A 12,349-nucleotide genomic window follows, 5' to 3' on the forward strand; every position below is an offset into this window, starting at 1 on the left:
ATCCACGGACCATATGAAGCTCAAGAAGAATGATGACCAAAGCGCCGATGCTTCACTCCTTTGTAGAAGGGGGAGCAAAAATATTCATAGGAGGAGATACCGAGGCAAAGTTTGGAGCAGAGATTGAAGGAATGGTCATGAAGAACCTGCCCCACATGATATATATATATATATATATATATATATATATATATATATATATATATCTCCACCAAATATGGATGTTTCCTAAGAGACACAGTAAAAATATGTCCAATACAGAGGCGATTGCTAACAGCAAACCATTTAACTGAGAACAGGACCCCCATTGGAGGAATTAAAGAAAGGAATGAAAGAGCTGAAGGGTCTTGCAACCGCTTAAAAACAACATTGCCAACCAACCAAAGCTTCCAGGGACTAAACCATTACCCAAAGACTGTACATGAACTGACCCATGGCTCCAGTTACATATGTAGCAGAGGATGGCCTTGTTGGGCACCAATGGAAGGAGAATCCCTTGGCCCTTCCAAGATTAGACCCCCGGTGTAAAGGAATGTCAGGGGTGGGGGCAGGAAGGGGGCATGAATGGGGAGGGGAATACACTTATAGAAGATGGGAAGGTGGAGGGGTTAGGGGGCTTGTGTCCAGGAAACTGGGAAAGGGAATAATATTTGAAATGTAAATAAAAATATTCAATAAAAAATAGAAATGTAAATAAAAAAATATCCAAAGGAAAGGGTTACTAAAGAACACAGTATGTTGAAGTATTGACTATAAACTGTCTAGTTTTGGTTTTTATCAGAAGCAGAGAAATATATATCATTGTTCAGATATGGGAGTACCTGTAGCCCAATGCATGTGGGAAGTTGAAAGAGTTTGGGGGATGCTAGATGTATTGTTTGGAGAAGATTTTGTTTGCATTTTATTGTAATTGAAGGAACTATACTACAAATGTATTACTGTTGGTATATATGTACATAGCCCCAAAATAGATGGAGGTCCTTGGTACCAAACTGTCTCTTATGCATGCCTGCATCATTAATATTAATAAGGTTTTTCTTCCCAGCTTGTTGTGGTGGTGCCTGTCTTTATTTCCAGAACTCATGAGTCCAGGTTCAGACACATTTCTGAGTTCAAGGCCAACCTAGTCTATGTAGTGAGCTCCAAGAGAGTCAGTGCTACATAGTGGTACCCTGTTTCAAAAACAAAACGGATATTTTCCTCATATTGTTTCTAAAATATGATGTATAGTTCATACTTATTATGGATCTCAATTTGAATTCAGTACCCATATGTAATTAATGGCTATTATATTGGGCAGATTAGGTTGGAACCAGCTACAGTTACAGTTGAATTTTGTTGTATATACATGGTACTTTCTCAAGATACCAATAATGGAATATAAGATTTAGTTAACTCATTTTTGAGACAGTATTTCACATAACCCAGGCTGCCTTTGAACTTGATGTGGTTTTTTGCTTTTGTTTTACTTACATTTGGAGGGGTTCATTTTTGTTTGTTTTCGCTTTTTACCTATAGTTCTCTGGGTAGAGCTGAGGCTTTATGGGAATTTCATTATACAATTTGGCATGTCCATTGGTGTGATTTCTATTCATCTCACATCTGGGCAGTCATGTTGGTGAGACATTAGAGGTGTAACTTCTGATACTGCTAAAGATAATAACCTCACAGCAAACTCCCTGAACTTCTGGCTCTTACAATCTTCTGCCATATTCTCTGAGCCCGATGTGAGAGAGTGTTTTATAGATATATCCATTGAAATGATCAAAATTAACATATACCCTTCAATAATAACTTTAAAGATCTGTTGCCTCAATTACCCAATCAAAAAACACAGAGTGACTGAATGGATAAAGAAATAAAATTCATCTATCTGCTGCCTCTAAGAAATGGTTTTTAGTTTTAAAGCTAGGCACCACCTCGGAGTAAAATGATGGACAAAAGTAATCCAATCAAATGGGACCAGGAAGCAAGCAGATATCATTATCTGCATTGGTTTGCACAAGTATGGCTCCCATAGACTCCTGTGTTTGAATGACTGGCTTATAGGTAATAACATTATTAGGAGATATAGCTGTGTTTGAGTAGGTATGGTCTTGCTAAAGGAAATGTGTCCTTGTGGAGGTGGTCTTTGAGGTCTCATATATTTGCTCAAGTCTGACAAGTGTGATCTAGCTTCCTCCTTACTGCCTTCAAAACGCATTCTACTTCCTCTGCCTTTGGACCAAGATGTAGAACTCTCAGGTCCACCAGCACCATGTCAGGCTACACATTGCTGTTTTCTGTCACGATGATAATGGACTGAACCTCTGAAAGTGTAAGCCAGATACAATTAAATGTTTTTCTTTATATGAGTTGCAATGGTCACAGTGTCTCTTCACAGCAGTGGAAACTCAACAAGGCACTATCCTGTTATCTGACAAAAATAGACTTCAAACTAAAACTAATAATATGAGATAAAGTGATATTTTATTTTAATCAGGGGATAAGTTAACTCAGAAGACATTACTGTCATAAACATATATTCACCAAACTCTGGGATGCCCAATTTAATAAAAAATTCTACAGCTGGATTCAAAGACACAGTTGAACATCAATTAATATTCAATATTTCAATATTCCAGTTTCTCCACTAGATAGGTCATCTGGACAAAAAACAAAGAAATATCAGAATTAATTGACATCATATATCAAATGGACTTAACGGAGAGCTATAAAATATTCTATCTAGGCACCAAAGAGTACACACGCTATTCTGCAGCACCTATAAGATATTCGAAAATAGACCACATCCTGAGTCTCAAAATAAATCTTACATATTTAAAAAGAGTAAAAGTCCACTCCTTGTATCCTATACAAGCATAATGCAATAACATTTAAATGAAAAAACTAGTGAATAGAAATCTCTAGTAAATAATGAAACTTGTGCAGATTAAATAAATCATTTCTGAATGATAAATTGATAAGAGATATAAGAGATAAAGAAGAAATCAAGTAAGAAATAAAAAGGATTTCATGAAATTAAATGGACTGTAAACACAACATAGCAAAAACTCTGGAACACACTGAAAGCAGTCCTATGAGGGAAATTTATAGCTCTAGCTGCCTATATTTTAAAAATCGCAAAGAGCACAAATAAATGGCTTATTTATACAACTCAAAAAGTTGGAAAACTAAGAGGATTTTATTTTTAAAACTTTATCTTTGAGAGTTTCACACAATGTGTTTTGATTATATCCACCTCTCCCATGAACTCCTGCCAATTTCATTTTCCACTTTCCTGTTCACCCAACTGTGTGTCTTCTTTCTTAGTTTGACCATTGAATCCAAAATGTATTACCTATTAGATATCAACATTCTGAAAAAAACTTGATTATGATCAGTTCATGAAACAAGAGTTTGACACAATGCAACAGCAAACCCAAGTGTGTTTATGTCACCAAAGTCGCTCAGTAAACTAAACCTACAGGAAACCCTCACCACTTAAAGAATTATCTACTAATGTTACAGAGTAGCATTCTTAATGAGGAGAAATGGGAAATTTTATTCCAATCATGGTAAATAAGGCAAGTATTTCTTCTCTTACTGCTACTATTCAACAGAGTTCTAATTATTACAGTAAAATAATGCCATGGTTTGTACATGCTCAGCCCAGAGAGTGACAGGATGAGAAGATCTGTCCTTGTTGGAGTAGGTGTGTCCCTGTGGGCATGGGCTTAAGACCCTCACCCTAGCTGCCTAGAAGTCAATCTTCCACTAACAGCCTTCAGATGAAGATGTTGCACTCTCAGCTCTGCCTGCACCACTCCTGCCTGGATGCTGCCATACTCTTGTCTTGATAATGGACTCACCCTCTGAACCTGTAAGTCAGCCACATTTAAATGTTTTCCTTATAGGAGTTACCTTGGTCATGGTGTCTGTTCTCAGCAGTATAATCCTAAGATATATATATATATATATATATATATATATGAAGAAGAAATAAAAACAGTTATTTAGACAGGAGAGAAAAAAAACCCTATACCTACAGACAACATTGTTGACAGGAAATTTCCAAGCACTGTATCTCCTGTAACTAATAAGTGAGGATGATAAGGCTCCAATAAACTAAAGAATTTTCCTCCTTTCTTTCAGTACTGAGAATTAGGTCCAGGATCTTGAGCATGAGCAAACACTAGCACCAAGTTTCATCTCCACCCCACAATTCAATTTTAAAATGACCTTTGAGACTTTTATAAATGTGTTTTGATCATATCCAAGTCATTTGCTCTACTACAAACCAACAATGAACAAATCAAATTTAGTACAAAAAAAATTACCAAAAGCTGTCAAACTGCTTTCTACATATTTGTGTTTTTAACATATATTTGAGTTGTTCTCAACTTTGGCCATAGATGTTCCTTTTTGCTGCCAGTCATAGTTAATGCTGAGGTTCATAAATATTCAATGTGCACAATATAAATAACATGAAGGACTGAGTTGTGGAGTATCTATATCAACATCCCACTGTTCAAAAGTCAGGGAATTTTGAGTAATGGGACCAGGAAGAATGTTAAAGCTAGTGGATGGGGAACACAGCTACAAAGGGCTGACTACTGGACATGGCATACTGTTGCATATAAGAACTCACAGCAGCTAGAATGCACAAAACCAAGCCAGTCAAAATTCTAATATGCATGAATGCAAACATGATCCCTAAGGCTTCATTCATATCACAGGAGCTAATGGCCATTGATGAATATTGAGGGATGGAGAATCACTCTATGTCAGAGACATTGCCATTGTTAGGTTACTCATGCCCCAGTGGATGGCCACAAACCCATGATGATATAAACAGCACTAATTGGAGTCATACGTTTGTTAGTAACAGTAGAAAAGGACATGAAGTTGGGAAGGAAATGGGGGACATTGGGAAGAATTGTAGGGAAATAATAATGATAGATATGATTAAAATAGATATTGTATAAATGCATGACCTTTCAAATAAGAAAATATTATTTTAAAATACCATGTATATTAGCAGTTTAAAAAACAATACTTCAGAGAAGTGGGTTAAAATGAGCAAACAACTATTCAGAATTCTTTCAAAAACCTACTAAAGAAAACCAAGGCCTTTGCAGCCCAGAAGATTATGAGAGAATTCCAAATGTCTGACACTGAGCTTTTTACACTGATGAAATTTGGGTTTTATTTGATTTGTGACTGTGCCTTAATTTTTCCACTAAAATTAAGAAATTATGTAACTTATATTTCATTTTATAGCAGCCTATAATTAAGAGACTAAAATTTCATCCAGTTTTTGGATAATTCAAAGACACTGGAATGGATTCTTTGAAAGACTTTGGATGTTCTAAAAAACTGAACTTTTTGGGCATATACCCAAAAGATGCTCCAATACATAACTAGGATATATGATCCCCTATTTTTATAGCAGCCTTATTTATAATAGCCAGATATCCTTCAATAGAGGAATGGATACAGAAAATGTGGTACGTTTACACAATGAAGTATAACTCAGCTATAAAAACAATGACTTCATGAAATTCTTAGGCAAATTGAAAGAAGTGGAAAATATCATTCTGAGTGAAGTAACCCAGTCACAAAAGAACATATATGGTATATACTATCTGATAAGTAGATTTTAGCCTAAAATCTTGGAATACCCAAGAAACATTTCACAGACCATATTAACCTCAAAAAGAAGGAAGACCAAAATGTGGATGCTTTAGTCCTTCTTATAAGGAGGAACAAAATACTCATGGGAGGAAGTACAGGGACAAAGAGTAGAGGAGGGACTGAAGGAAAGGTCACACAGAGACTTCCCCACCTAGGGATTCATCCTGTATGCAGTCACTAAACACAGTCACTATTGCTGATGCCAATAAGTTCTTGCTGACAGTAACCTGATATGGCTGTCTCCTGAGAGGCTCTGTCAGAGCCTTACCAATACAGATGAGGATGCTTCCAGATAACCATTGGACTGAGTATGGGGACCCCAATGGAGGAGTTAGAGAAAGGACTGAAAAAGCTGAAAAGGTTTGCAACTCCATAGGAAGAAAAACAATATCAACAAATCAGAACCCCCAGAACTCCCAGAAACTAAACCATTAACCAAATATTATACATGGAGGGACTCATGGCTCCAGCCGCACATGTAACAGAGGACATCAGTAGAAGTCCTTGTTCTGTGAAGGCTCATTTCTCCAGTATAGGGGAATGCCAGAGTGTTGAGGTGGGAGTGGGTAGGTGAGAGGGGGAGGATCTTCATAGAAGCAGGGGAAAGGGGATGGAAGAGGGGGAGAAAAGGGAATAACATTTGAAATGTAAATACATAAAATATCCAACAAAATACATAAAATTTTCAAAGACTGTAGGACTTAAAATTGAAATGTTTTATAATGTGATATTAATATTAATATTGACAAATCACCTTGGGTCAAATGAGAGAAAATTGTTGCAGTTGGATAGTTTGTCTGTCAAGTTGACAAAAAGTCAATTGTGCCGCATAGTTTAATAGCAAATTTAGTACAGGGTAGTGTTCTTTAAGAAAAGGAAACCTCAGTTGAGAAAATGCCCTCACTCAATTAGCCTATGAGGAAGACTGTGATGCAATTCCTTGATTGTTGCTTGATGTTGGAGGGCACAAATCACTGCCTGGAGTGATACTTTTGACATGCTGGACCTGGGTGCCATAAAAAAAAAAAAAAAAAAAAAAAAAAAAAAAAAAAAAAAAAAAAAAAACAGGCTGAGAAAGACATGAGGAGCAACCAATGAGCAGCACTCTTCTATGACCTCTAGGTTCCTGCCCTTCAGCTTCTTGCCTTATACTTATCAATTCCTGCCTCCAGGTCCCTGCCCTGCTTGAGTTCCTGCCTTGACTTCTCTCAGTGATGGAAGTGTAAGATGAAATAACCCTTTTAATCCCAAAGGTACTTCTGATCATGGTATTTTATCACAGCAATGAAAACCTTAGTCCATATATAAACAGCCACCGAACACAGACAGTATTGCTGATGCCAAGAGCATGCTGACAGGAGCATAACTGTCTCCTGAGAGGCTCTGCCACAGCATGAAAAACACAGAGATGGATGCTTGCAGACAACCATTAAACTGAGATTGGGGTTCCCATTGGAGGAGTTAGGGAAAGGATTGAAGGAGCTGAAGTGGTTTGCAACCCCATAAGGACAACAATACCAACCAACCAGAACTTCCAGGGACTAAACCACCATCCAATGAGTACACATGGGGAGACCCATATTCCCAGCAGCATATATAGCAGAGTATGGCCTTGTTGGGCACCAATGGGTGGAGAAGCCCTTGGTCCTGCCAAAGCTTGACCCACAGTATAGGGAAATGTCAGAATGGGGAGACTGGAATGGTTGGGTGGATGGGTGAATGGGTGGGGGAACACCCTCATAGAAGAAGAAGAGGAGGAAGGGGGCCATAGGGGGTTTATGGAAGAGAAACCTGGGAAAGTGGATAACATTTGAAATGTAAATTAAAAATATCCAATAAAAAAGTAAAAAAGAAATAAAAGAAAACTTAACTCACATAGATAGTGGTGAGTTGTATCCGGTGACTGTCTCAGATGCCCCAAAGGAATATTTTCTGTTTTTTGTTTTTTTTTCTTTTTTTCTTTTCTTTTTTTTATTGGGTATTTCATCTAGCCAGATTTCATTGACTAGATGAAACGACCTTGGCCCTTGAACTCCAACAGTCTCAGAACACAAAAAAATATAGGAAAGTTCTTTGCCAGAATGGCATAAGTAGTCTTTATTCCGGTTCCCAATGAATTATTTATTCCTATTTGAAACCTAACAAGGGACGTCTTTACTATTCATATCCCTACCTATATTCTGGTCTTCTGGGTTCTCATTAGAACCACCCATTAAACTGGGTTGAGAACTTCTAGAGTGTCTCTAGCTTACCTCTCCAAATTTCTTCAAATTTCTCCCAATGTATGGTTGCTAAATACATTAAACACTAGATGGTTATGTCAACAACAATGCCATCAAGAACAGAAACAAGATGCCTTTCACTGGATGAATTAAAAAGCAAAGTATGCTACATTTTATGTAGTAAAATTAATATTTTAATTGTTTAATTAATAATTAATTAATATTTAATTCATCAATACTAAAAGTGTATAAAATTGCCATGCTACCAAGAATCATAGAAGTGATTCCTAAATGAAAATCATTAAGTCAATGAAACCAGTCTGAAATGGCACCATAATTTGTGGTTATAATTATATGATATGCTGGAATAAGCAGATATATGTAAAAAGAGTAAATAGTAGTCAGAGATTTTGAGGTTCCAATGGGACTTATATGGACAAAGTCCACAAAGATTGCTTGTATTAGTAAAAGTATTGTGTGTGTGACAATTGTGAATGTGAGACAATAAGCATTTGTGAAGCTTCACACACCATTACAGTACAAAGGATGAAAGTTAATACTTACAAATTGAAAAAAATGAGGGATATATGAGATTTTATGGTGGAATAAAGAACACCACAAAAGCAATTTATTACACATGAATAAAGTACTTCATTGAAGGGAGGAGAGGAGTAAAGTACTAACCTATGAAATTTTTGAAATGAGAGAATTCTATGTCTAACAGCAAAAGAAACTATTCTCTAATTGATGAGTTCCCTTTACTCCATGAAGAATAGGATGATAATTCTGAGATCACTATGTATGCATATAAAATTAAACAATTAAGAAAATGATTAAGCATAGTGAGGGTTAAGTTTCTCACTGTTGGAAAGGGGGATTGTAAATAAACAAGGAAAATGGAATAGAATGATCCTTGTGGTGATGAGATCATATAGAGAGGTAAAGAGTTCCATATACTATGCTTCTAGTCAGAGTTCTCTCAAGTAACAGAACTTATAGAATGAATAAATTCAATTCTCAGCACCCATACGGCAGACTACAACTATAACTCCAGTCACAGGGGATCCAACATCCTCATACAGACATACATGGAGGCAAAACACTGATGTGCATAAAATAAAAATGAATAAATTTTTTAAAAGAGGAATTTCTTAGAATGACTACAGACTATAGTCCAGCTAACATAACAATGGTTAGCTGTGAACACAGTCCAAGAATCCAGAAGTTGTTGAGTCAATAAAGCTGAGTGTCTCAGCTGGTCTTCAATATGCACCAGAATCCCAAAGAGGTGAGCTGTAATGCCACTGAGAGAATGGATTTGCTAACAAGCAGAGGACAAGCAGGCAAAGAGAAAAGGCTTCCTTCTTATATAACCTTATATAGAATTCCAGCAGAAAGTATAGCCCAGATTAAAGGTGGATCTTCCTGCCTCAAGATCAGGATCAAAGGTATGTATCTTCCTACTTAAAAGATTCAGACTAGAAGTGGATCCATCCACTTCAAACCAAGGGCACCCCCCCAAAATATCCATCAAAAATGTGTTTTAGCTTCAAATGTAGTAAAGTTAACAACCAAGAATAGCAATCACACATTTGTATGGACATCAATGTGTGTGTGTGTGTGTGTGTGTGTGTGTGTGTCCTCCTGTTCTGTCAAATTAGAAGGGAGAAGGAAGCAATGACATTGTAGTAGCAATGGCTATCTCTGTCATTTTTTTTTTTTTTTTGGAGCTGGGCACCGAACCCAGGGCCTTGCACTTGCTAGGCAAGTGTTCTACCACTGAGATAATCCCCAACCCCATCTGTCATTTTTTTATTTGTAATATAATTCTCTAATAAAAGGAACTATGGTTCCTGGAAGAAATGTTTAATTTGGGGACTGAAGCAGAAATGAGTCCAGAAGATCTTATGGCTCCAGAAAGGTAAATGAGGGCTAACAAACCAATCTACCTTGATAATGAGCCCTGACGAATTTTTAAGAAAGTCCTAGGAATAAGTAAAGCATTTCTGAGTAAATTTGTGTGGGTATTTTCAGGCAAAACTCTGAACCAGGGGAGGAAGGCTGGGGCCTTTGATAGAATAAAAGGAAAAATGAAGAAAGTACTCTTTAATGTAAACATCCTTAATCTTTTATTCTTGATCAACACTATGTGAACTGTTTCACCATGCCTTCCCTGTGTTGACTGACTGAAGCTGGTGAAAGGCTAAATTAAACTTTCTTTCTTGAAGTCATTTATGCCACATAATTAGTCACAGTAATATAAAAGTGCCTAAAAGATATAAGTAGTATTTGACTGGAAGAGATATTAATGGTCAAGCCTAGAACAACCGAGCAAGGAAATGAATGAAGCAGTATTGAATTATATGCCAAAGTCCAAAATAAACATTGTAAATCAATATTGTGATAAATAAATGATAAAAAATAAAATGAGAACAGATAAAAAAATCATGTGGAATGAAGAAATCCAAATAGTTTATGTAGACACTCCCCACAGTAATGGAGTTTGACCATTTATCCCTTCGGTATGATTTGAAAATACAAAATTGCTTCCAAGGTGTACCATTCAGAGAAAGAAGATAAACACTGATAAAGGTAACAAATACTAACACAACCTGAAAATATTAATACCACCAATGTTCAGTCATACCGCAGTGTACTTTATTCCCCTAAATTCCATAACCAATATGAGAGCAACATTGGTTTGAGGTCAATTGCTAAATGTTCTACAAAACATGAGTAGGATTCTTCATAAATATCAAAGTCATCAAAAACCACACAAATATGAGTACTGCCCCTGTCAGTGACAGTCTAAAGAGACCTAAGGACTCTTTAAGTGTCATGGATGAATCCTGGAACAAGAAAAGGGAATTTGGGGAAAGCTAAAGGAATCTGAATCAATTATGTTTTTAAAGTATTTGTATCAGTATTGGTTCAATATTGATGATAAAGATACTATACTACTGGACTAAGGAAAACTGGGTGTAGGTGGATAGGGGACTTTCTGTATCATCTATGCAATGAATCTGTAAATATAAAACTAACCTAAAACAATAATTTTATTGTTTTTATATAAAAAGGATGATCCTCTCTATTCCCACAGCATTTATTTCTTAGAAAGGAAAGGAAGGAATAAAGGAGAAAGGGAAGTAAACATGAACAAGAATACAACTTCTTCACCTTGAGAAGGTACTAATTGCTATAAAAATAAGCATCTTAAAAGTATTTAGGTCTGGATTAGGGATTAAAGTTACACAGATTAATTTTTCTAGCAAGGACAATGTTATGAATAAGATCCACTTATTAGGAAGTTAAAGGAATCCAGAGCTCATTAGCTAGTTGGAAATCTTAGATGTGCTCAAAGGATGTAAATGTGGGCAGAGCAATAGAGATTCAGAGAGATCTTTACAATCTACAGCCCAATGACATGTGAAATATTCACTGTTAACAGCTTCTGCAGGTGGTATAATACTCACAAAAAGAAAGAATATAGAATTTTAGACTTATTGTTCCCTGGAGTCTACCAGTATGCCTCATAATGTTCTGAAGGGCCGGTAACTGTCTCATATATATCTGTGGAGTGATATATTGAGTAAGCTGTGTTTAAGTATGGAATTGGTCAAATTCACATTTAGTTGTCAAAAATAATAGATTAAAGGAATAAAAGAGCAATTTTAATACAGGAAGAAAAACATGAGGAATTTATTGGAATAGATTTCCCTTAGTTCACTCCTGTTGCTCTTATGAGTGACATGACCATGACTGTATTAGTTAGGGTTCTACCCCCTCCTCTCTCTCTCCCTCCCTCCCTCCCTCCCTCACTATTTGTGTGTGTGTGTGTGTGTGTGTGTGTGTGTGTGTTTGAATGGAATCCAAGGCTGTATACATACAAAAGTGACCTACAATTAAGCTATACTTCTATTTCATAAAATAAGATTTTGAAGTAAAGGAATTTCTTGGTACTATTGACTCAATCAGTATACACACAAGAAAATTAAATCAAAGAACCATCTCTGTTTCCTTAAAAATGGTTGAATGACTCAGAGGTAGGGGGTACATGGCTACAAGTACTTGTACTAGGGAGATAGAGGCAGAGCTATCATGAGACTGATACTATCCTCAGCTAAATAAAGAGATCCTACCTCCAGAAGTAGAAAGAAGAGGAGGAAGATGAAGATGAAGAGGAGAAAGAAGACAGGGGGAAGAAGAAGGTAAAATGTTTAAAGAAGAAGAAGAAGAAGAAGAAGAAGAAGAAGAAGAAGAAGAAGAGGAGGAGGAGGAGGAGGAGGAGGAGGAGGAGGAGGAGGAGGAGGAGGAGGAGGAGGAAATGGGAGAAGGGAAAAGAACAAAAATATTTTATTTTATTCTTAAGGCATGAGGGTTAGGGCTATTATCTAAAACTTCAACCAGCTGACAGCCTAAGAACACATGTAAAACTCATCTCTACTCTATAA

The 12,349-nt window shown here is 36.5% G+C and overlaps 1 protein-coding gene across 9 annotated transcripts in view; it reads right to left on the minus strand.

The window, feature by feature from the left end:
* Positions 1 to 12,349, minus strand: part of LOC147998132 (uncharacterized) — a 122,014-nt gene that overhangs the window by 80,359 nt on the left and 29,306 nt on the right. For 2 of the 9 annotated variants that reach the window (XR_015646886.1, XM_087601137.1), the window contains 2 exons: positions 3,904 to 3,937; positions 2,453 to 2,645 (listed from right to left, as the gene is read on the minus strand). The exons of 2 other annotated variants lie outside the window; for them this stretch is intronic. Coding sequence is in view for 6 of the 7 variants with exons in the window: in XM_087601137.1 (XP_087457263.1) it covers positions 2,605 to 2,645; positions 3,904 to 3,937 (75 nt within the window). In the remaining variant the exon portion in view is untranslated. Of the gene's footprint in view, positions 1 to 2,447; positions 2,646 to 3,903; positions 3,938 to 12,349 lie in introns of those variants that run through there. 5 more of the 9 variants (XM_087601150.1, XM_087601147.1, XM_087601144.1 and 2 more) reach the window with 4 other exon arrangements.

The sequence above is a fragment of the Rattus norvegicus genome, chromosome X (assembly GCF_021556685.1).
Source record: "Rattus norvegicus strain SHRSP/BbbUtx chromosome X, alternate assembly SHRSP_T2T, whole genome shotgun sequence".
NCBI classification, from domain to species: domain Eukaryota; kingdom Metazoa; phylum Chordata; class Mammalia; order Rodentia; family Muridae; genus Rattus; species Rattus norvegicus.